This window comes from Drosophila ananassae, chromosome 2R, assembly GCF_017639315.1.
Source record: "Drosophila ananassae strain 14024-0371.13 chromosome 2R, ASM1763931v2, whole genome shotgun sequence".
NCBI classification, from domain to species: Eukaryota; Metazoa; Arthropoda; class Insecta; order Diptera; family Drosophilidae; genus Drosophila; species Drosophila ananassae.
In genome coordinates this window covers 17,776,998-17,801,054 of record NC_057928.1, presented here as the reverse complement: position 1 = coordinate 17,801,054, position 24,057 = coordinate 17,776,998, and the positions used below count along the sequence as shown (strand labels likewise).

Below are 24,057 nucleotides of genomic sequence, written 5' to 3'. Positions count from 1 at the left end.
TTTTTGGGCCAAACGTTTTTCTTACTTTTTTTTTAGCCATTTTTTGTGTTGTAGCTGGTGCCGCGGGAATGCAACCGACTCTGTGACCTGCTGGGGCTTCTGTTTTCGGTTCAGACCCGCGCTAAAACCTTGTCCAATTTCCCGGCTGTCCCGGCGAGGACATTTGCACTTTTATTTTCAGTCCAGACCAGTAATGGGTAGGAGAGGGAGTTTCAGGCTGGTGATGAAGGAGAAGCTAGAGTGTTTCTAGCAGATATAGTTTGCTAGTTACTAGTTACGAGTTACTAGTTACTCGTTAGTTACTATTTAGAGCTAGAGTGTCCCTGTTAGATTCATATTGTCAGTTACTAGTTGCTAGTTAACAGTTACTAGTTACTATTTACTAGTTACTTTCTATTATCTATTTACTCGTTAGCAAATAGCTACTAGAGATCTTCGAGAGTTCTTAAAAATATACTTTTCAAACTTTACTAGTTACTTGTTACTAGTAAACAGTTACTAGTTACAAGTTACTTTTTATTTTCTAGTTACTCGTTAGTTACTAGCTACTAGAGATCTTGGAGAGTTCCTAAAAATATACCTTCCAAACTTTATACTATTATTTAATTTTTCATATATTTATTTTCAAAAATGTTAGGGTATCAGCTAGTCGGCCTCTTCAAACTCCTCTACCCAATGTTGCTTTGGCTTTTGGCCACTCGCGAAAATTTGAATTTTTATGCAGCAGCAGCGCGAGTGCAACAAGAGCAACAACAAGGAGCGTGCCAGAAAGTTTGTCGACCTATATAAGCGTGTTGGCACCACCGACACTGAGACCACTCCCTGCCTGCCACCTACCATGCCCCACCAGTGGTTCTCCAGCGGATACGTGTAATGCAAGTTCAAAGCAGCAGCAGCAGCAGTAGCAGCAACAACAACTCCAACTATGTGGACGTCACGTATTTGAAATGCAACAACCTGTTGTTGGGGCAAAGTTTCAGGAGGCGAATTCTTGGTATCCACAGGATATCCTGCATATCCTTGAACCGAGCCGTGAAGCAGTGAAAGTCGATTCTGCCGAGAACTTTTCTAATTGCAGGACAATCAATATCGTATTTATCCAAGGATACAGATAGATCTAGAGGTAGAGATAGAGATAGAGACAGGAAGAAGGGCAGAAGTCACCCCTTGGAACTCATTCGCCCTTCTTTCAACCCCCAACCCCTCGATTTTTGAACCACCTTCGGTGTTATTTATTCCCCCACAAAAATGTAACTACACTGAGAGGAATAAGGTGGTAGTTTAAAGAGTTTATTCCACTCCTTGGAGGAAAGGATATAAGGGAAAGTTTTTCCGTGTATTCCATTTCCAATATTTGATGAAAAGAAGGTGCGGCTCAGGTTAGGAATTTTTCGAAGAATGTTCGAGGGTGGCAAGGGGCACCCACTCCCCCATCCACTCCCCCACCCACCAGTACCACTACCACTTCCACCCCCAACCATAAGCCAGGGAGGGTGGTGGCTCGACTGAGTGAAAATTTTGGGTGGCGCTTTTAACAAACGATAGCAATTTAGAAGATGCCAGAGGTATGCAAATTTATTGCCGGAAATGTAATTTACAAAATACGCTGCAGGCTTCGACGCTGACGTCTGCTTTGACGCCGGGGCTGCGGGCAGCGGGCAGCGACGTCAGCAGCAAGACTGCAAGCAAGCTGCTTTGCATTTGCTTTATTTCTGTTCCTTCCCACTATTTTTTGGGGGAAATAAAAGTTGAGGTTGGCCAAAAAAATAAGAAAAAAAAAAAAAAGGTGAAAGGGGTGGCCGGCGAAGGGGGAGAGCCTTGAAACTGAAGAGACAAAAAGCAAAGTTGGACTTTGCGGATCGGTGGGTGGCTGTGGGGGCAAGGGTGTGGGGTGGTGGGGTGAAAGGGGGAAAGCGGCTTACAACGCTTCTACATTACAAAAACAATCAATGCAACGCATGCGCCCCACGGAGAGTGTGAGAGGACCACGGAGAGAGGCCACAGCGAGTGAGAGAGAGCAGATGCATTAACTCTTCCCCCCATGGGTGCGGAAGAAATGGGGCCTGCTAAGAAGAAGACTGCAAGCAGCCCCCAAAAAATCGCGAAAACAACAAAAATCCACAAATAAACAAGAGACAAAATTAACAAAATAAGAAAATTGGCAACACAAAATAAGGAGAAGGAATAGTGGGAGGGGGAGATGAGGCTGCTTATGCAAAATGCGCAGCAAAGGGCTAAAAACAACAACAACAACAAGGCCAGGAGTAATGCAGACGAGACAACAAAGACGACCAACAGAGACAGAGACAGCGAAGGCTGAGATGGGGATGAGGATGGGGATGAGGATAGGGCCAGGGCGAGGGCGGGGGGCATATGAAGGAAAAGGCAAAAGGCAAAGCGCAAAAAGAACGCCAACGCCAAAATGCAGCGGCATCGACGGCGGCAGAGCAGCGACGGCGGCAGCAGAAGTAGAAGAAGGAGGAGAACTAAAAGCAGCTGCTTTCCGATGGGGTACTATGGGCTCCAAAGTGGAGAGGACATCGCAAATAAAATAAGTTATTCTTACTCTTGAAGTTCTTCCAATCAATGATGATCATAACATTGTTTTAGTGAGAAGATCAAAATGTGTTGCCTACTTCAAGGCACCGGAAGTCATTTTTTGGCCTAAAATATGAAATTGATATTGAAAGATCATCTGAAACAGATCTTGACTTCGGCCAGATCACTTTTGCCCACTGTTGAGACTAAGAAAGTGCAAGAGCACGAGGTGCACTTGTATCTGTGTGTGTGTGAGTGTGTGTGTGCGTTGGTGGCGCAGGAGGCCAGACATGTTGTTGTTGGGCTCCACATGCCCCCTCGGCCCCCCTCTAGCCCCACAAACCAAGAGCCTTGTTGCCTGTACTTTTTGCTTTTGGCATTTTGCGGCGATATTCGCGAAATACGCGCAGCACTCACACCAACACACACACACACACACACAGAGGCAGACAAAAGACGAAACAAAGTGCAAGACGCACACGAGAATAATTGAATTTTATTACATTGTTTGGAGAGGCACAACAAGCTGCGAGAGCGAGCGAGTGAACGAGTGAAAGAGAGTGGGTGTTTGTCTGTGTGTGTGCAGTCCCCCCAACTTGAGCATGTGTTTGGATGTGTGTGTGTGTGAGCGCAGCAGCAACCACCAAGGCTAGCTGCAGCAGCAACAGCAACAGCAATAACATGCGACTCGAAGAGAATAATGACCCCAAAGGCTTGTCGATTGTTGTTGCTGCTTTTATTGACTGCTATTTTCGCTCTCCCGCTCTGCGACACCGCCATGTGTGTGAGTGTGTGTGTGTGAGAGGCGCGCGTTGCAGTTTTGTTTTTGTTGTTGCTCGCCGAAGAGCAAGAAGACCATGAAGAAGAAGAAGAAGAAGGAGTGGAGACCGCAGCAGCGGAAGAAGAAGAAGCCGGCATATGCTGTGGCCCCAAACTGAGCCACCCTCTCGCCGCCCACCACCACCCCCTAAGCACACACACAAACTCCCACTCGCCGTCCTGTGGCACCCCCTTATCATCGAAAATGCAGCAGTAGAAAAGAGGTCGATGATGGTGGCAGCACTATCGAAAAATAAAGAAAAAACTAACTTAAGCTAAAATAAAAATATTTTTAAAAATATATATTAAAAAATGAATGTAAAAGGAATGTAGAATATCTAAAAGATTCTCAATTTTAGATATGATGTGTATTTTGGGCAGACACAGACACTTGGAGAGGGTCCTAGGTGGGGGCGGCAAGGTGGAATTTTAGAACGATGCGCTAAAATGGAAACTGCAAAACAACAAAAGCAAGAAACAGAAGAAAATACTTATGAGGCAGCCAGTGGAGATAACAAAGGCGAAAATCGAAAAAAAAAATGGGCAAGAAAACAAATGCCACAAAGAAAATGCCACAAAAAATCCAAGAAACGTAAAGAAAAAAGGAAAATCCAAAAGAAAATAAATAAATGCAAGACATCTGCAAGCCAAGTAACTTTTCAAAATAAAAATAATAATAATAATAATAGTAATAAAAAGAAAAGTAAATGGCGGGCAAAATAATAATAAAACAAAATTGAAATTTGTAATGAAGCCACTTTTTCACTCCACTCTCTCACACACACACACACGCGTATTGGAGTATCTGTGTGTGCACGAGGGGGCGGAAATTGCCTGCAGGAGAAGAAGAGCGAGGGGCAAGCGAGGGAAGTTGTGGGAGGCTAACTTAATGGGTGGCATGAAATATTGCCGGCTAAAGTTTTTTCAAAATGAGTTGCGTGGCAAAAGAGCAAAAGCAAAACAAAAACTCTGCCACAAAGAGAGATAGAAGCCAGAGAGGGGGCAGGAGAGGGGGCTGTGCCGTGGAAGTTGCAAACTGTTGGGAGGTGAGGGGTGGGGGAATGGCAATTCAAGGAAACCAATTTAAATTGAGTTTGATCATCGTCCCAGCTGCCATAACGATATAGCCCACCCAAAACCCAAAGCCCAAGCCCAAGCCCGAGCCGAAACTCAAAATCAATATAAATGGCACAATATAAAGTTTCCCATTTGGAGCTCCCATTTCAGCGTTAATTCAAAGGCACTCGATCTTGATTCCAGGGAATTACTAGTCCATTTTGTGCTTAAGACGCATCCAATCAGCATTTGTCCTATGAATAAATGGTCGCTTTTAGGAAATATATAGAGGATCTATTAAGGACAATTATTTCGTATTCATTTATTTAAATTTGGAGAAAAATGAAGCCACTTCCAAGAATACTTAAATAGAATATACCGAATTTTATTTATTTTATTTTAGACCTTAAGAAATATTAAATCTGAAACATTAAATTCTTGTATTCTACCCTATGGATAAATGCTCGATTTTAAGGAATAGACGATCCAAATACCATTTCAAAACCTTATCTAACACCTTGTATCTTTTTCTTTGCAGGTAAGTAACTGCTTATCAAGATGCATTTCACATCCAGAATACGCTGTAAGTAGCCTAGAAATATGCAACAAAGATACAAAACCAAAATAGAACCCAGAGATCAGTTATCAGACGGCCAATTCCCAAGACTTTGCACATTTCGCCAAAATGCAGAAAAGAAATTGAAAAGAACTTGCGAATTTTATTTGTTTGGCCGAGGGGGTGGCGGAGTGGGTGGGGTGGTAATGGCTTGAGGGAGGTGGATTTCCTCCCGTTTTCGTTTTCAGTTTTTGTTTTCTTTTCGGTCGTTCCCCGCTTTTTTGTGCCTTTTTCGGTTTACCGCAGTTATTTTTTACTACCTTTTTTCCGTAGCAACATGCACACACAGATACACCCATACACTTGCACCAGACAGCGCAGTCGGCAGCGGCAGCGCTGCCAACCGGCGAGAGAGATGGGGAGCGTTAGAGAGAGCGCAAGAGCGAGCGCCATAATGGCGGCAAACACGTTTTTTGTTGCTGCCGTTTCTTCGGCTCTCTCGGCTGGCGCTCGCATGCGCTCTCGGCTCCATCCCCACCACCACCACCAATTTCCTCACACTCGCACAGAGCCCTGCTCTCACTCACACTCTCACCACGGCCGAACGAGACCTCACACACTCACACTCAAAGACGCAGCGCCAACTTCGCTGTCGCCGCCGCCGTCGCCGCCGTAGCCGTTGCCGTCGTATCTGTATCTTTTACGCTGCTTACACTCCACGTTCAGATTCAGATTCATTCTGTAAACGCGATTCCTCGAGGACGTAACGTGAAACGTCGCAGCGGCAGCAGCAGCAGCAGCTACTCAGCGGTTACGGAGCGGCTCATTAGTAACACCACCACCACCACCCACCACCCCCCGCGTCACTCGAAGCATCTGAAAGATACAAATGCCGAAGAAATGCATTAGGAGCGCCAAATCGTATCCAAACAAATTCACAAAAAAATTAAAAGAAAAATAATAAAAAAAAAAGTCCCCCCAAGTGAGCTGTGAGTGTGTGAGGCAGTGTATCCATGAGGTTGTGGTTGTATCTGAGTGTGTGTGTGTGTGCTTAAATTCTTTAACTAAAATTGATTGTTTATTTCCGTTGATGCAACAATAACAACAACAACAACAGCAACAACACCACCCACGAGAAGATAACAAACACGAGCAACTAATGAAATTTGGGGCAGTTGCCAATTGAAAAATGTGATTTCGTTATCAGCCGCATAACAAGTGACAACAAAAATAAGCAAATAAATAATATAGAAAACAGAGAAGGTAATAGGGAGGCAGCAGATAGTAATAATAAATTCAATTTTTTGCGCGCGCTTTGAAATCAAATTCAAAATGTCATTCCAAGTGCACAGCCAAATAGAAGCAAAAACAACACCAACGTCATCATCATCATCATCATTGCTGGCTGAAAATAAATAAATACTAAACACAAATTGTCCAACAATATATATCACAAGCTCTAATAACTAAAAGTAAATAAGAAATAATTGTGTAAATAGCAATCATCATAAACAATTTAATTGTTTAATTGTGTTGTGTGGCCGCAGATCTAATTATATATAAATATTCAATGAATACGTAGTAGGATAATAAAAAAAAAAAAAAAGTAAATAAAAAATAACAAATCTGATAATTCCGTGCAATCTATTTCTAAAATAACAACAACAGCCATAAAAACGTATATTAATAACTCAAGAACCAAACCCGATAAGAGAGCCAAAATCAAATTGCGAACTGCGAATTGCGAAGACCTAAAACTCAAACGCAAATCCAAATCCAAAACCAAATCCAAATCGAACCTAGACTTGCCACTTGCCATAAAGGAGATTGAGATTGAGATTGAGATTGAGATTGAGCGACATTACAATTCCCAACAGCTTTAAGCAGAAACGTGATTAAAAGTAAGTGATCTCCAATGACGATTCGAATTTCGAATTCGATTCAGTGACGAAAGATGCATCAATCACGGCCAGATATTATTGATTGAGTTTTAAATACAACCACCACCACCAGCACCACCCCAGAAAAGGGGCTGGGCAGCCCCTACCCCTGGGAAATTCGAAACGCATTATAAAATAGAATTTAATTCAAGTTTTGTAATTAAAATTTCATTCCCAGAAATATCAAGAGTCACTCCGGGTCGTGACTCCGAAAACTTTGTTTTCAATAAGTGGGAGGTCGAGATTTGTTTATTTTTTTTCTTCTATCGTTTCTTGTGGGAGGGTCACTAGCTTTCTGTCTGTCATGGAACTCCAATCACTCAGATACTCACAGTTTCGAGACGATATAATCAATAAATGTACTCCAGAGTCTCAGAACAAATAAATCAAACCGAAACAGAAACAGCAACAGCTTTTTTGCATTAAAATCGAAGCGTAACGAATCGAAATTGAATTGAAGACAAGATAAATGAAAGAAAAAAAGAATCAGAATCAGAATCAAGAAAAGGCAAAACTTAGAACAAATAAACGAAATCAAGAAAAGATTACAAAAACACTTACACTTGCAAAAATCTCAGAAAGAACTGCCTGACATCCGGGAGAACCTTTTTATGAATAAATACTTTAGATACAGATACAGATACTTTACCCCCATTCCGGGCCAGCTTATTTCTATTAATAATTCATTTGCTTAAAGCGAGCAAAGCATGCAATTCCTACATTTTTAATGAATTAATTAAGTTTCCCGCTTCCCGCTTGAAAAAGCCCCAAAAAAAACCAGATACACTTTGTATCTTTTACTTTGCGAAGATACAACACACGTTGCATGACGTCGATGAAGCATGCACCGCGCAAAAAAGCTAAAGATGCAACATTGCTGCCAGCGAAGCGAGAAATTGGATTTACTTTTTTTGGTGGAAAACTGGTTGCGAAATGGCATGTAAAAATTGTTGCGAAATATTGTAAAATATTTTCAAGATTTGAAGTCAAGATACATTCCTTCCCGACCCGAGTTCCGAATGTCCTAGTTCGAATACCTTCCAGACAATTCGCGAAATTCCAATCGAAGCAGATTCCAGCCAAAGATCTGACCTGAGGTAGATTTCCTTATCGGGCAGCAGAAATCTAATGAAGAGAAATTGCAACTATTGTTGCAGTTGCAGTTGCAACAAAAAAGTGCAGCTCCCCAGCACATTTTTTCCTTTGTGTGGGGCAGGGTGGCAGGGGAGTGGGGGGCGGGGAGCGGGAGGCTAATGCAAAATGGCGGGTCGCATAAATTTTAGTTACTCAGCCGCGCGACACATTGTGTGGCAAGAAAAGAGCCCCAAAGGAAGAAGCAAAGCCACGGAGGAGGAAAATAAATATTCTGTCAGAAATTAAGGATTTTAATTTTAATTTTTAATCAAAGTTTGGTTAAAAACTGTGTCTCTCTCCGAAAGGTCCTTCGAATTCTTCTTAAAGCTCTGGAGACACTCAGAATGGCAAACATGTGGTCTGCTCCTCCTTTTCTCCTCTTTCTCCCTCCCTTTGCAACTATCTGCCCCACTGTATCTGTGTGTGTGTGCTTGTGTGTGTTAGTGTGTGTGTGTGAGTGTGAGAGAAGCGCAGACAATTAGTTTTATTATGCTTTGTTGCCGAGCTTCGCGCTGAAATGGCACGGCATAAAAAACCAGCGAAAAAAAAAGTAAACACAAAAAAGCATATATATATACACTCGAGAGATAAAATACGGCGCACAAAAGACAACAACAATAACGAGATCGGGGGTATATATATATATATAGGTCTATATGATGCGCATCTTGAAGATACATTTAGCGACAGAAATGTTGGATTGCACTAATTTCCGATGGCCGAGAGCCAAATGTGCAAACAGTAACATGAAATGTAAAAATACAAAAATGCAGAAATACTGAAAACGCAGGCGAATATTACAGCGTTGGGGAGGCGGCCTAGGAAGTCAGAATTACAATTATGCTGGGCAGGCAACCATAAATATTAATTTATTAGCGTTGCGCAAATTTATCTGCGCAATTTAATTTTTGTTTTTTTTTTTCGTTACGCACACACAGATACATATACACGCACACACGCTCAAATAATAGCAGGAAGAAAGTAATGGTCTTGTTGGGGAAAGTCGACTAAGTGATGCCCTGATTTATTGAGCTTCCGATTCCGGTTCGAGCTTTGCTGGGGGCTTGAAGAGTATTTTAGCCAAGAATAGACTTCTTAAAATGGTTAAAAAATATTGTAAAACTACTAATAAAAAATGTAGTATTCTTTCAAAACTATCAATACCTGGCCACTCTATTAAAATATCAGATGTATGTACCCCCTTCAGTTATAGCCTTTGCCCTTAAATAGTGTCGTATTTATGCGTGGCATGGCGTATTTGGCCGCGACTCAAGTTGCACACACAAACACAAAGGCGAAAAAGGATAACTCTGTCCTGGCGCGTCGGAGCGAGAGGGCCGGAGTGTGTGCGAGCGAGCGGGCATAACAAAGATTAATGACCAGGCAAGGGCTGCAGCCCGGCCCGGCTCGGCTCGGCTCATCGCACACAACAAAAGGCAATAAAAACATAATAAATTACCATATCAAGTATACGCCCGGTGTACCCCCTTTCGAGGGGCGCCATGCATTTCCGTGTGTGTGTCTCCCGGTTCAGTCTCTTTGAATTTATTTCCCTAGCAGGGCCTAGGCGCTACCTTGAGAATCCTCCTCATCTCCTCCTCGCCAGAAGAGAACGCAAAACTTTTACCCACATGATTTATGCAATTCAATTCATAAAAGTTGCTTTCTCTCCGACTCAGTCTCAGTCTCCGTCTCCGTCTCTTTCGCATTTGTACTTGCTGCCACGCCCCAGAACGTAAAGAACGCCTTCAATTTGTGATGCTTTCTCCAGGTCTTCTACTTTCTTGTTTTTAGTAATTTTTTGTTCTTCTTCGGCGAGAGCAGCGAGAAAATAAAACAAAAAACTTTTCCCAAACTGTCATAAATTTTTTCCGATGCTGCAGAAAACTTTGGCATCCCCCCTGTAACCCCTCCCCTCCTGGTAGCACTTCTAGCCTGGCCGAAACTTTTCCCAGCTTATAAATCCATGTAGAACTTTTGCATACATACGCAATTTCTCAACTTTGGCTCTTCCCCGAGACACTCGCTTACTTAAAACACACATAGATACAAACAATTATGAGGGCCAAAAAACAAATTTGGCAATCAAGTTCACATGTCCTCGCAAGGATCTCTCTCTCCGGCAAACTCATTAAGGCCGCTGCTGTTTTTTTTTTTTTTTTCTGAGGAATTCGAGAGCAAGGAAGGGGGGGAAGTTATCTAACCCTCGGGCTCGGTTTAATCGAAATTCCTTATCAACCCTTTTTTTATTCCCCTCCATATCCTACCCTCATTAATCTCAGGTATTGCAGCTGCTCTCTGCCAGGAAGGACTCGAAGGACTCGCATAGTTTCTCACCTTGGGCCGTAGGTCCATAAATCCCTATCAGTTTGGACAAAGAAACTGCTGCTCATTTCGCCATTATTTTAATTTGTGGGGGAAATTTATGAGGATTCCAAAAAAACAGATTCCCAGGCTCTTATCTAACTTTTGATATACAATTATTCAACAAAGAAAGTCTATATATATAATTGATCAAACAAATATGAAACTTGAAACAAAATTACATAAACTTTTTGATAAAAGCCAGACCAAAGAGCGGCAATCAATACAAGAGTTGTCCAAAAAAAACTTGAACAATTGAAACGAATGCCTGACATTTTGGCCAAAAGTTTGTTGTTCGCTTCTGCTTTTTATGCTTTTTTTTGGCGAAATTACAAAACAGCGAAGAGGAAAGCGAAGTTTTGTGTATTTTCCGGCATTAAATTAAATTTATACATAAATTAAAGTCTACTTCGTGCAGATCATTAGAGGCGCAGCTGCACGTTGCATGTTGCAGTTGCACTTTCAGTTAGATAACAGTCAGAAATCTTGTTTTTTCTTCGGCAGATGCTCCATCGTTAATTTGTAAATTGGCATAATTAAAATGATAATTTCGGGGGGCAAAAATAAACAAATTAGGCCCGCCAGAAATCAAAAGAGACTTGGCCGTAATAATGCTCATTAGGCCTTTGTGTCCGGGCCGTGGCGAATTCAATTAGCAATTCCAACAATGTCAGTCCCCCTCGGAGGACCGACAGCCTTGCCTTGCTTCTAAAATGCTGTCAGTTTGGCGGCCCAACAAATTGTTGCATTCGAGACTATAATTTGGCTCTTAAAATGTATTTCTTGGCAGGCCATTTTGCGCAAAAACTAATTTTAGAAAGGGGAAAATTTTATTAAAATAGTATAAAATAAACAGATATAGATAGAGAGCAGAGCAGAGCGTTTACAACTTTCACAATGGCATTAATCTAGTGCCCAATATAAATCATTGTAATGAGCTGATACCGGAGTCGGGTGAAGCAACAAACATGACCCACACACACACACACACAACAACACAACAAACTCATAAATAATGCGATAGTTTAGCCTCCTCCCTCCCCCACATGGCAAGGTTCTGGCAGATAAACCCACACACTCTAGGAGAAAGACAGAAAGTACTTACTGGCGGCAGTAAATCAACTGCTTAACTTCCCAAGACATATTAGAAACTTTACAAATACACAAAGAGAAAACTTCATGTCTAGTTAATTAAATAAATAACTTATTTTTAAAAGTGTATAAGCCTTTTTTAAAACGAAACCAGGTTAGTTCAAATATTTAGGTTTATTTTTGCATTTGGTTTAGATTTTAGTTTCTTCCCCGCCTGCCATCCAGTCCGCCAGCCAGATGTATCTCAGTATCTAAGTATCTGTAGAAAGTTGTCGCAACCAGTTTCGAGTCTCAGCCAGACGGGGGCAAGACTGTCACGCATGGATTTATGCTACACGTTTATTATATTTATATTTAATTTAAAGGCCTTAAATTACATTGACAAATGTCTGCATTTTGAAACTACATATATACACTATAGATAGTAATGTATATATATATCTGTATCTGTAGTTGCTCGTACTGTAATCGAAAGAAAACAATTTTCATGTAATCTAGGACATCATCATAAATTACAGCAATTTCGAGAGCCATTTTCAACTTCTTCCCCTCGACTTTAGTCCATTATGGCCGCAAAAGTCCGCACAAACAAAGTAATATATATATATGTTAGTGTATATAGCCATGATTCATGAATGCATAGCAGAATAACAGACAACGGGCCAAGCAAAGCCTTAATAGGTAATTATTTAAAATTTATTACGCTGCCTTTCGGCTATTATGGGCCAGTAGACCTTATAGAGGCAGTAGTCCTCCCATTAGCAGACTTTGCGAATAGGTGACAGAAGCTGACAGGGTTGGCAGTAAATTTGAGCCACTTAATTATGGAAGAACTTATCAAGAGCCATGTGACTCCAACTAAAAATAAAAAGTCAATAAATCTGATAACAAGCCGCTGTTATCACGGCCGATAAACTAGTGTTTATAAAGAAATAAAAACCCATAAAATGCGGCCACAATCTCACTGACTCACTCCTCGAGAAGTCGAGAGTCCAAAATCGATCGCAATTCACCGACCACCTTTTGAAATTTTCCCCCTAACGATGAGTTCGGAGAAAAGTTAATGGTACTGGGTACTGGAACTGGATGATATCACAACGAAATTGGAATAAATTAATTTTTATTCGCATTACTCGCAGGGGTTGAGAAATACTATTTTTTTTTTCTTTTTCTGGCTTTTGCCAGCAGAGTCAGAGAGTTCACTCGAGTTTAAGTGCATTTTGCCATCTTTATTTGCACTTTGGTATTTGTTTGTTGTGTCTTAGACCCTGCCATTATACACCGACACTTTTTCATATCCTGTCTGGGCCCTCTCGAGTCTATGGCCCGAGTCTCGAAAGCCAAACTGACAGTCCACCCCGCCTTCTGGTCCTCCACTTGTGATGTGAGAAATGCGGCTCCATGACTTGGCTAAAAACCGAAAAAGCGTGCAAGGCAAAAAAGCCAACTAAACTATGTATGCAGAAGAGAGGGCCAGAATAGTGTACAAACAATGCCAAAAGCGCTAACAAGTACACACGGAGAAAGAGTTTATTTTCTCACTATTTGTTTATCTCTTCAGTACAAAGTGGATGCGAATTTCGTTCTGTGTATCTTCCTTTTTTTAGACTTCAGTACAATTTGTCATCGGCTGTGACCATGAATCGGGTCAGGTGTCAATAGAATACAGGATAGAACGCAAAATGCCAAAAAGCAGGCTGGTGCCGGCGAGATACATTTGTATCTATGCATCTGCCAGCTACTTTAATGCACTTTCAACGCTCAACGTCAAAACGTCAAATTGATAAAGCAGCCTAGACTCTGAAAATAGAGTCTGAAAAAAATACTCTGCATGGGGCGAGGAGTTCGATGGCCCTTCTTCGGAGCTCCTCGGCCATATCCTTTTCAGCTTTCAGCTGTCTTGTTGTGATTATCGAGTGTGTGTTTTTCGATAGACGGCGGAGAGGGGGAGGCGGTAGATACAAGCCTGTAAGGGGGAGGAGGTGCTAGTGGCAGGGGCAGAGCCTTATCAGCGTCTTGGCTCAGGTGTTCGGTGATTGCCTTGTAATCCATACTCGGCAATGTTCGCCTTCCAGCAGTTATCTCTCGGATACAAAGATACGCAGATACATAGATAGGGCTGTGCTGGTCTGGCGTTTGTTTACTTGTTTGCTTATTCCATGTCGACTATCACGAAGAAACTACTCTTCTTGGAGGTTTACCTGAAATTGGACTTACATTTCCAGATAACTTTTGAAGATATATTCTTGAAATGAATGTAAATAGAACTAGAGCCCTTCTATAAATACATTTGGTTAAATAAAAGTCAATAAACACATCAAACATGAAATAACTGAAAAAATGTCCTGTCTGCCAATAGGTCCTTGAACTCTCATGGGAGCCAGAGCTCCGACTAATCGATTCCAACACCTGTTCAAGCAATTGCATTTCAATTGCAGATTAATTGAATTGCCCAAATCGAAGATAAGAGAGCCCGGAAAATATACAAAAATTTAAGCAAACACCAGAGGACTCACAAAATCTGACTTTTGGAATTTCAGAGCCACTCCCCCAGTACTCCTCCTCCTCCACAACTACAATTGTCCGGATTCCAACCGGAGAGAGCCGTAGTCTCGTTGTATTTTCTGCTTTATGTTGGCCAAATATTGACATTCGTTTATTAAAATTCCTGCAGAGCGGCCAAGGCGAGAGCCGAAGAAAAGCCAGTCAGCATGGGGGCCCAAGACTCAAGGCAGCAGGGGCGTGGCAGTCGCCCCCGCAGCCACCACTTCCCCCCCCACATTTTATGTCATGTTTGCATATGTAAATGTGTCGTGTCCCCCCGCCCACTCTCTCTTAGCCTTTCCGTTTTGTTGGCAATATTTGCTTTTAATTTTTGCTTTGTTTAAACTGCAGTTTAATTTTATTTTCCACAAATATTGCCAACAAATTGAAGACGTACAATTTGCCAGAGGAGATGCCACAAAAAAAAAAAAAGAGACTACCAGACAGCCAGCCAGCCTGGCAGTAAGATTGAGTGCCACAGATACATCCGAGAGATACTTTGTAGTCAATATCCAACTGCTGTCAGACTTCAAATTTAATTGACACATTTCCTTCGGCTGCAGAAACAACTAAATCAACCATTTCCTACATTTTCTCATTTTTGCTTCTCTTGTGCTTGCTTTTTTGGCCAAAATAGTTTCCACATGAGAAACAATTTTCGCATACCCGACAAGCCAAATAAATTTTCATTTAATGCCAAAAAAAATCCAAAAACAACAATCGCCAGACAACAAGCAACAGAGACAACAAAAAAGCAAACAAAACAACAACTTCAAGTGACAATCACTAGATTGCAATGGCAGTGCAAATAAACTTTCAACTTTATGGTTTCTTCATTTGCATTCCTTTTGATTAAGTCCAACGAAAATAATGACTAAGGAGTGGAAGGACCTTAGGAGTGCTCTTCTGTAAAACTACCTCAAATATTATTAGTCTTTTTCTAGTCCTTTTTTCACTCTTTTTCTTACACTTTTGAGGTTATAATTAACTTAAAGGAGGCTGGAAAAGTTCAGACAGGAAGTCCCAAGGAAGAAAAATATCCCAAAATCATAAAATAAACTTTCGGAGACTGATTAGATCCAAGAAAAATAATGAAAAAATACTAAGGAGTTTAAGGACCTTCTTCTAGTCTTTTTCTACTCCTGTTTTCACTCCTTTCTTAAGTTTTGAGGTTAAAGTCAATCATAACATGATTGACAATCAAAAATCACACACAGAAATTAGGAAATTAATCGGGAATAATGTAAATTATTTGGAAAAATATCCTAAAATCCTTCTTCTAGTCTTCCTTATTCTAGTCTTTTTCTAGTCCTTTCTTTTCTTTAAGTTTTGAGGTTATAATTAATTAAAGTAAGACTGAAAAAGTCATAAAATGATTGGAAAGCAAAAATCCCAGACAGGAAGTCGGGAATTAATCGGGAAATGAAGTAAATTACTAAGAAAAATATCCCAAAATCAACAAGATAAACTTTCAGAGAAGGACCTTCCTCTAGTCCTTTCTCCACTCTTTTCTCTTAATTTTGAGGTTATGATAAACTTAAAGAAGACAAGTAGCAAAAGAAGCTCATCAGACAGGAAGTGCCATTAATAAGGAAATGAAGTAAATTACTAAGAAAAATATGCCAAAATCAATAAGTTAAACTCTCAGAGCCTTTAAAATGGTAATCAAGCCGAAGGGAGTGGCACTTAAGAAACTGCCATTAGTTTCGAGAGGCGGCCGGCAAGAAGTGCAGTTAAACGATCCAAGGATAATTGATTCGCTCATCGGCCGCAGCGAATTGTGGCCATAAAAATGTCCATGAGCCGGGCCAAGATGCAGGGTCCAGAACCCTACCAACACCTTGAGAGGCTCTTCGCTTGGCTGTTAACTTTTTGTGCATTCCGAGGTTACAAAAAAAAAAAATAAAAAAAAAGAAATAAAGTACATGTATCTCTTATTCGAACATGGCTGAAGTGCCTAGAAGAGAGAGGCTCACGGCTCTTGACTGGAATCGAGGCTGTGTCGGGGTCACGTAGACTCCATTTATATCAAATTATCTTACCATAATAATGAATTGTTGGCAATTATAGGCATTATCGTTATTTATGGCCCTCGAGGCCGTATTCCCATGTATTCGAAATTCGAATTGGAATATCTGTGCGCCCTCCCAGGAGAGCCCTTGCCCTTAAGCCCCATCGGACATTAAGTAAATCTAATTAAATGCCTCGATAGGAAATTTTATACTGACATTGTCAATGTAATTGGCAACTTCCGGCGGCGAGCCACTCATTGGAGGCATTAATGAAATGTCTTTTCAGATCGACATTGAACGACTAATTGAGTGAGGCATTAATTGGTCCAGATTTTTCCCCAAAAAAACAGCCTTTTCTTGCCAGTTCTTTCCCGATACTGATAAGGGAAAAGGTGCCATAAACCAATTCGCTTGAAGGCAACTCTGGGCCCTGATAAGAGCACTCTGTTTTGGTAGTATGATGTATGATATGGTTGGAGTTTCAAGGAGAAGCCATAAAATATAACCAAAGATATCACCAAATGGGGGGGAAAATTTCTACGAACCGAGGCAGGTGCTTTCGGGGATTCTCCCTCCAAATGACGCAATTTTTATTTATTTTTTTAAGTCTTATGTCTTAAGCATTAATGATAGTTTCTTTGTAACTTTCCTCAATTGATTTTTATTAGAATGGGCATTTCCTTTGGGCTCCCAAAAGGGAAGTCGTTAATATAAATATGAATTGCTTTTAAATATGCTTTTATGGCTCCATTGATGGCCTCTTCTCCGGCCAACACACACACACTCTCACAGCCACTGACATTTATTTGAAAGGCCATGATTTATGGACGGCTCGTTAAAGCCAAAAACGGAAATAGAACTCGTTTAATAAGAAAACACTTTGCATTTTGGCAGAGGCAGAGGAAAAATGTTGAAATTAAAACAAAACCCTGCATTTAATTGCCCCAGAGGGGTTGGGGGGAGTCTAAAAATCAGAAAGAAATTCCGCATAAATGGGCTTTAAAAAAAAACCAAAAAGGAGAAAAGAAAACAAACAGAAAATTAAGACAAACAATAAAAAAGTAAAGTAAGGAAAGAAGCAAATGTCGAATTAAAATTAATGTCGAGTTAATCGAGTTTTGTTGTTGTTGTTCTCTCTTGTTGTTGTTTTTTTTATATATATTTTTTCCAACGAACAAAGAGCAAACAGTCAAGGCAAAAAAAAAAGAAAAAAAAGAAATATAAAAGAAAAAGAATCCAAAAGGAGAAGAAGAAAGAATCTGATTCTCAATCTGAAAGCAGTTTGTCTTCTTCCCATTTTTTTAATGTTCCAAAGCCTGTTTATGCGCCGATGGCCCTCCCCCCGCCCCGCTCCTTCTTGGCCGTCTTGCTCACTCACCGTCTTGCCCTCTCCCTCGCACTCCCTCACCTGAGCAGCAGTGTTTACCTTGGCAGCAGAGCCCTCCACCTCTGCCTCTGCCACTGCCCCTGCCTCTGCCGGCGTCGCAGCCTCCGAGGGGTACAGCAGGCATTGTACTATTTCAAGGATAACCACTAACCCCAGGTTGCTCCTTTGTCCGCTCACTCCACTTTATGCCGTTCTGATTCGATCCGAAACTGGCCTTCGACTGCGGAGAGTATTTTTCTATAAATTGCAATCAATTGCTGTAATTAAGGGGGGGATACATTGTAGCCCCGGGCCTAGTCTAGGAGAACTCTTCAAAATAATAGTCTAATTTTTAACAGACTTTTTAGTTTTTTTAATTGCGTGGGATATACCTTAAAACTTCTACATAAATCAATGGTAGTTATTCCTTAATTTACTTTAAATATTTACTAATATTTCTACTGCTTAAAATTTAGGCCAATTTTAATAAGAATTCTTCGAAATACGATTCTTTAAAAATATAGAAAAAATATTGTTCATAATTATATCTTCCAAAAAAGTATCATTATATTACTATTACTACTAGTACTTAATATCTTCTACTAACTCCAATACTTTTCTGAGACAAACCCCCTTAAAATTAAGGCCAACTGTAATATAGAAAGAGTATTTTTTACAAGTATATCTTCTACAACTATTCTACTACTTTATGACTGCTACTACTCTATATATCTCTTACTTATTCCAATACTTTTCTGAGAAAAACCTCCTTAAAATTGAGGCCACCGTTATAATAGCCCCCCAAAATCAAACATTAAATTTTAATAAGCATTTTTTAATTAATTTCACTTAGCCCACAAACCTTACAACTCTTACCAATTAACACCTTTTTTCGCTTTCTTTTGCAGGTAAGTTCTGGACACTCGCCTGCTCGGCTTAACCCAAATCGATGGTTGGTAAGGAGAATCGGGCTAACAAGACAAGTCACTTAATGTCTGTCGCCAATTTATTTCGCATTTTTTGCTGCAAGCATCGTGCTCTTTGTTTTTGGGGCCAATTAGCGAAACGAGTTTCTGGTGTAAACGGTTGGAGGAAAAGAAAACATTTCCGCAAAATAAATAAAGTAAAGAGCTGGCTAAGAGAGACACAGAGAGACAGAGAGAGGGAAGGAAAGGCCAAAACCAGCTGGCCGAATCGGAGGTATGAGTGATTCATGGGTATCTCTTAATACGCTCCAACTCACATGGCCGGAATCGAGTTCCCCCCAGTCCTCGCACTCTTACTCCAGTCTCCACTCTCCAGTCACTTGGCAAGATAATGAGCCGAGCCGTAAGGAAATTAAATACAGTGATTAAGTAACTTAATGACGTGGGATAAGCCTCGAAATGAGAAGCAGCATGGCTTAAAGGCTGTCTAAATCTGGTGAGGGGGGATTAGAACTTGGTCTTAATGTAATCCCCCCAAAGTGGATTCTATCCACTTACTCTGGATTTTGGGGGCTTCGACTTCCATTTAAATAGATGATCGGAGCTCCTCACAGATCTCCAGATGATGTGGCCCGAAGAGCACTTAACCAAAGTTCACTTGTTTTCGGGGGTCAGCGAACCCTGCCTTCCAGCCATCTCCACCTCTTCCTCATTTGCATTTTGGCCAAGAACAAGAAAGAACCATTTTAATTGTGTTTAATTAGACTTGAAGCTGAGGCTGGCAACCCAAATAATTATTCATAATTAAAAGCTATTTTGCATTCTTCACTCTCTGCTCTGTAGAGAGAGCCAGTTTTTGCCGAAAAATGATATTTTTTTAAGGCATTAACCTTAGGAAATTAATTATGCATGTCAGGTGGCATTAAGAGCCAAATATGATTTAGATTTATTGTCTTAAATAAACTTTAATTGAATCGAATTGGAGTTGATGATATCACAGCAGATTCCCAATAAACCCTTGTTTATGAGATCATAAATTTTGGATTCAAATTATTCATAAATATTCAATTATATTCCGAGAGTTTCTAAATTTCTGCAGCAGTTCAATGACCCAAAAGTAGGCAACACTTTTGTTTTTGGCCAAAATCAGTACTTGAGCCGGCTAAAATAATATTTCTCGTTATTCCTCCTCTTTGTTTTTTTTTTGTTAAGAATTATTTTTGGGTGCGGCAGGTGGATTATTGGATGGGGATTATGGGTTTTGCTGTCATTTCTCAAGTCGTTTGCATAGACATCGAGTAAATGAAATTTTTCAATAAATATTTTTATTCATTGATTGGTTTTCTGTGCGAGTGTGGCGTGAATATTAAATATTGAGAGACTAGAGTGGTAGACTTTGTAGTCTGATGGACCCTTCGAATACCCTATTACTATTCACATACTTACGCATATCAGTTTGTATGTTAAACACTTTAAACGTGTTTTCATTTCGACGTGTTTGCTTTGCTCTTTACCTTCTTTTTTACTGAATTTTCTGTATATTTTGTATTTTGACTTCTTACTACAGAAACTACACGACGACCCTTCGTTTCGTTTTCTGCCGTTTTCTGTTCAAAAATTATATTTATTTTTGCATTAAGCACGAGGTCAATTAACCTCATGCCGCGACGGGAGTTCAATAAACGCAAAGCACACACTCACACACACACAGTGGAGCAGAAGGCGAAAAAACTAAACAAAAAACTAAAGCACACAAGCACAAATCCAACATTCACATCAAAAATAAGCAAAAAAAAATGCAAAAAATTTGTGTTGTGACGTCGTTGTTGCCGCTGACATTTTGTTGCCAGTAAAGTTACAGCAGCAACACGAACAACAACAACAACAATGTTGGCAACGCGGCGCATACTTTATTTTCTGTTTTTTTTTTTTTTTTTTTGCTTTTTTTTTACAATTGTAAATTGAGTCATTTGGTTGTAGTTGCTCGTTGTCTGTTTTTTATTTTTTTTGCGCCATTTTTTACGTGTTATTGTTATTTTTGTTGTGCACTTGACAACGACAACACATCAGCAGGGACACAACAGCAACAACATCAACAACTACACCCTGAGCTCATTCATCAACACTTGAAAAGAGTTGATGCTTTTTTTTTTGCCGTGTAGTAGTATTTTTTAGTTTATTTTTTATTTTTATTTGCTTAGCCAGAGGCCAGTAGGTGGCAGGGAGGGAGGTAGATCGCCCCTCGGCTATTGATACGCCGACTCACGTGCCGCTTTTTGCTCTTTTATTTTCATATTTATCTGTTCAGTCTTTTTTTCCCCATTTTTTTTGGGCATTTTTTGTTTTGTTTTTTGCACAAATTAATTGTGAGCACTTTTTTTGTATTATTTGTACGAGTTCTCGCCCCTCGTTGCCAGGCAAAAAATACAACAAAAAATATATATATTTTTGATTTCGTTGTTTATTTTGCTCTCGGCCTGGCAACCGGGCGAAGGGGTGGGGCATGGAGGGTGGCACGTGGGTGGCAGGTGGCAGGTGGCGGGGGGCGTGGCCCGACAGCGCACAGGTGTGCAAAATGAATGTTGAGTGGGGAAAAGGCGAATGTAAATCAATAATCAAGGGGATGGGGGAAGTAAAAAGTGCAAAAATGCAAAATAAATGAAGACAAATTGAACGAAATTCGTGTGAGAGCGGTTTATTATGGCCGGGTTTGTTGCTGGAACGCTGAACGAATAAGGAAATGCCGAGAATAAATAAACAAGATTGGAGAAAATAAGCCAATCAATCTAGATAATAAGGTAATCCCACAGAGCAGATAATAATAAAAAGTATAAGCCGATTTACGAGCTAAACTTTATAGTATTTATGGCTCATAAAAAAATTTAATTGGGGCCTATAAGTAATCCTCCTTTCATACAATCCAAAATTTTATTGATTCAAATATGTGAATTGAGGCAGTCATTCAGATTCGAATGGCACTTGATTTGCAAAACAATTTACTCATTAAATGACTAAAAAGCTCATCAAAATATACGATAAATGCTATTCCCCGTAAAAATAGACACTCAGATAAAAATGATTCATGGTGTCGAAATTAAAATTAAAATTTATTATGCCACTAAAGCGGCTCACAGAGAGAATAGCAAATTGAGTTGCCAGTTTGGCATTTCCGTTTAAAAAACACACAAATAAAAGTTACAAAAGTATTCTGGAGTAAGAGCTTCCCCATTCATGACTCACACTGACACACACTGGCAGTCCAGGCAATTAGCCAAGTTGATCTAATAAGCCAAGTGGGGAGGAAAACTGTTGCAAATACTTACATTTCCACTTGGCCGAATCGCGGCCAAGCCACCAAGCCAAACTAGTTTATGCAACTAACAGGGTAAATAGAAAAAAACTTAACAGAAACTAGTATTATAATAATGACTTCAATTTTCAGGCCTTTGCCGGCACGGCCGGCCCGGCTCGGGCCAAGAGATTGTTGTAAAAATAATAATAACTAAACGGAAAAAAGGCTGAAATTGTATTTGGCAACTTTACGAAACGAGATTCTTTGACGTGAATTTATGGCAATTGAAGACAAGTTTTTAATTATCTTTTTGCCTTTTTACCAGTACTGCTACTGCCTGTTGTTATAATAATAATTTAAATATGGCCAGCCTGGAAATTAAGTGGCACAAGGCATTAAATCATCGCGTGCAGCTAAAAAGGATAAATAAACGAGCAGCCTGGCAGCCAAGGCTGGATTCTGGACAAAACAAAAAAAAAACGGCAACAATTTACTTTTCCAATCACACGAATCCAGGCAATTTGCTTTGCTTACTTATCGCAGCAGACAATACCCAATTAAAATGGCTTATCATTAAAATGAATTGCGAAAACAGAGTACTATACTGTACAGTACAGTGTGCCACAAAATTATGTGTTTGTGAATAAGAGGCAATATTAATGCAAACGAGAAATGTTTTCATATTATGCTGCCTGCAAAAATCTTCTCCTTCTGCTTGTAATTATGCGAGTCTGCTGCTGGTGCTGCTGCTGCTGATGCTTCTGCTTCTTCATCTACATTGCAATTTGTATGCAAATACAATCGACAATGCACACGCACACACACTCACTGCCAGACAGCCACACACACACACCAATACACACTCTCTCCCTCCCGAAGAGCAACATAAACAACGTGATTAGCATAACAGTCGACGAGGCCGTAAATATTGCATTTTACCATAATTGTTTATACTCGGCAGCAGCTGCCAAATGAAAGCAACGCCTCTTTGGGGTATTTCTGGCCACTTTGTAAGCCAAGTAATTAAGCCAGCAAATAGGCCAGCTCTTCACCAATTTCCCACCTCCAGCTACTTTTTAAGCCAAGTAATTAAGCCAATAATCAGGCCCCCTAAAGGACAGAAAGAAAGGATCTTTCGTCACAAATCTCTCACACTAGTGTCAACACTTTTAAGCCACGATCGCTTTCGGTTATCGGATTCTGACAATCTTTCCTAGAAATCCAACAAGTAGAGTCCCCATTCCCACTCCCATTCTAATTTCCCATTTTCCATTTTCCATGCCTGCCGCCAAACCGATTTTTAAACGAGCTCAGCTAACTTTCTATTGTCGAATGCGATCCAGTCACTTGTTTTTGGCCCCCATTCGAGTGTGTGTGTGTGCCAATTCCCGTCGAGGTGTATGTGGCAAGTATCTACAATGCCAAGCTGCCTGTGGCGTTGAGTATGTTGAATATTCTCAGCCCCTCTTACAGAGAAAGAAAAAAAGAAAGAATAATTTTATTTTTAAAAATGTTATAATTATAATTAAGTTATCCTTCCTCTTCCTATTCCTCTCAGTGTATGGATGTTGCATGCCACTAGTATCCCCGTTTCGGGGGCTCAGCTTTGTTCGTGTTCATTTGGCAGTTTCCGCGCTGCAAACTTTGTAATTAACTTTTGTCACGACGATGGCAAAGTTGCCGAGGACTCGCCACTCTGCCATTCGACTCTCGAACTGGAAACAGAAAATGCACTATGAGAGGTGAACATGCATAAGTAATTATTTATTTGCGAGATGACAGGAAATATTTTTGAAATACAATGTATGCAACAATTAGCATCGCCTGGCTTAAAAACAGATTAAAGTCAGCAAACAGCCAACAGCAAACAAAAAACATCAAATTAAAGCCAAAAAGCAGAACAATAGAGTGGAGAACATACTTCAATATAAAGCATGCCATGGCGTGCCAAAAAAAAAAAGAAAAACGAAAAGAAAGAGAGGGAAAAAAGCTCCAAAGAAAAGAGGGGAAAAAAGAATTGCCAAGGAATTCGTTAACGACTCGACATGCCAAAATTAATGGCATGCCTGGCAATAATTAAAACAAAAACAAGGCAGCACGAAGCTGACTCTGCAGAATGAACAAAAAATGAACACACCAGACAGGGACAGCATCTCAAACAAGTTTTCAACTGCTTTTCAGAAAAAAAAAAAATAAAATAAAAATAGAAATAAAAGCGGGGGTGGCACGAAGAGAAATGCATTATACAATATAGGCACTTCTATCCCCTTCCAAAGTCGACCATTAAATCCCAAAAGTATTCAATTCAAAATAATTCAATAATAATTCTCTTTAATAATGAATGAATGGAAATGTAAAGTCTACTGCTCCTTTTTCGAGTATGATTTGCCAATATTTGCTCTATTGATTACCAGCCGC

General features: G+C 40.2%; 1 protein-coding gene across 5 annotated transcripts in view; it reads left to right on the top strand.

Annotated features, from left to right (window-relative positions):
- The window catches only part of LOC6493110 (DNA N6-methyl adenine demethylase), a 91,192-nt gene that overhangs the window by 52,351 nt on the left and 14,784 nt on the right, over positions 1-24,057 (top strand). Inside the window, exon 6 of one of the 5 annotated variants that reach the window (XM_044714376.1) lies at positions 18,330-18,377. The exons of the other annotated variants lie outside the window; for them this stretch is intronic. Coding sequence (XP_044570311.1) covers positions 18,330-18,377 — 48 coding nt within the window. The remainder of the gene's footprint in view (positions 1-18,329; positions 18,378-24,057) is intronic. 5 annotated transcript variants of the gene reach the window in all.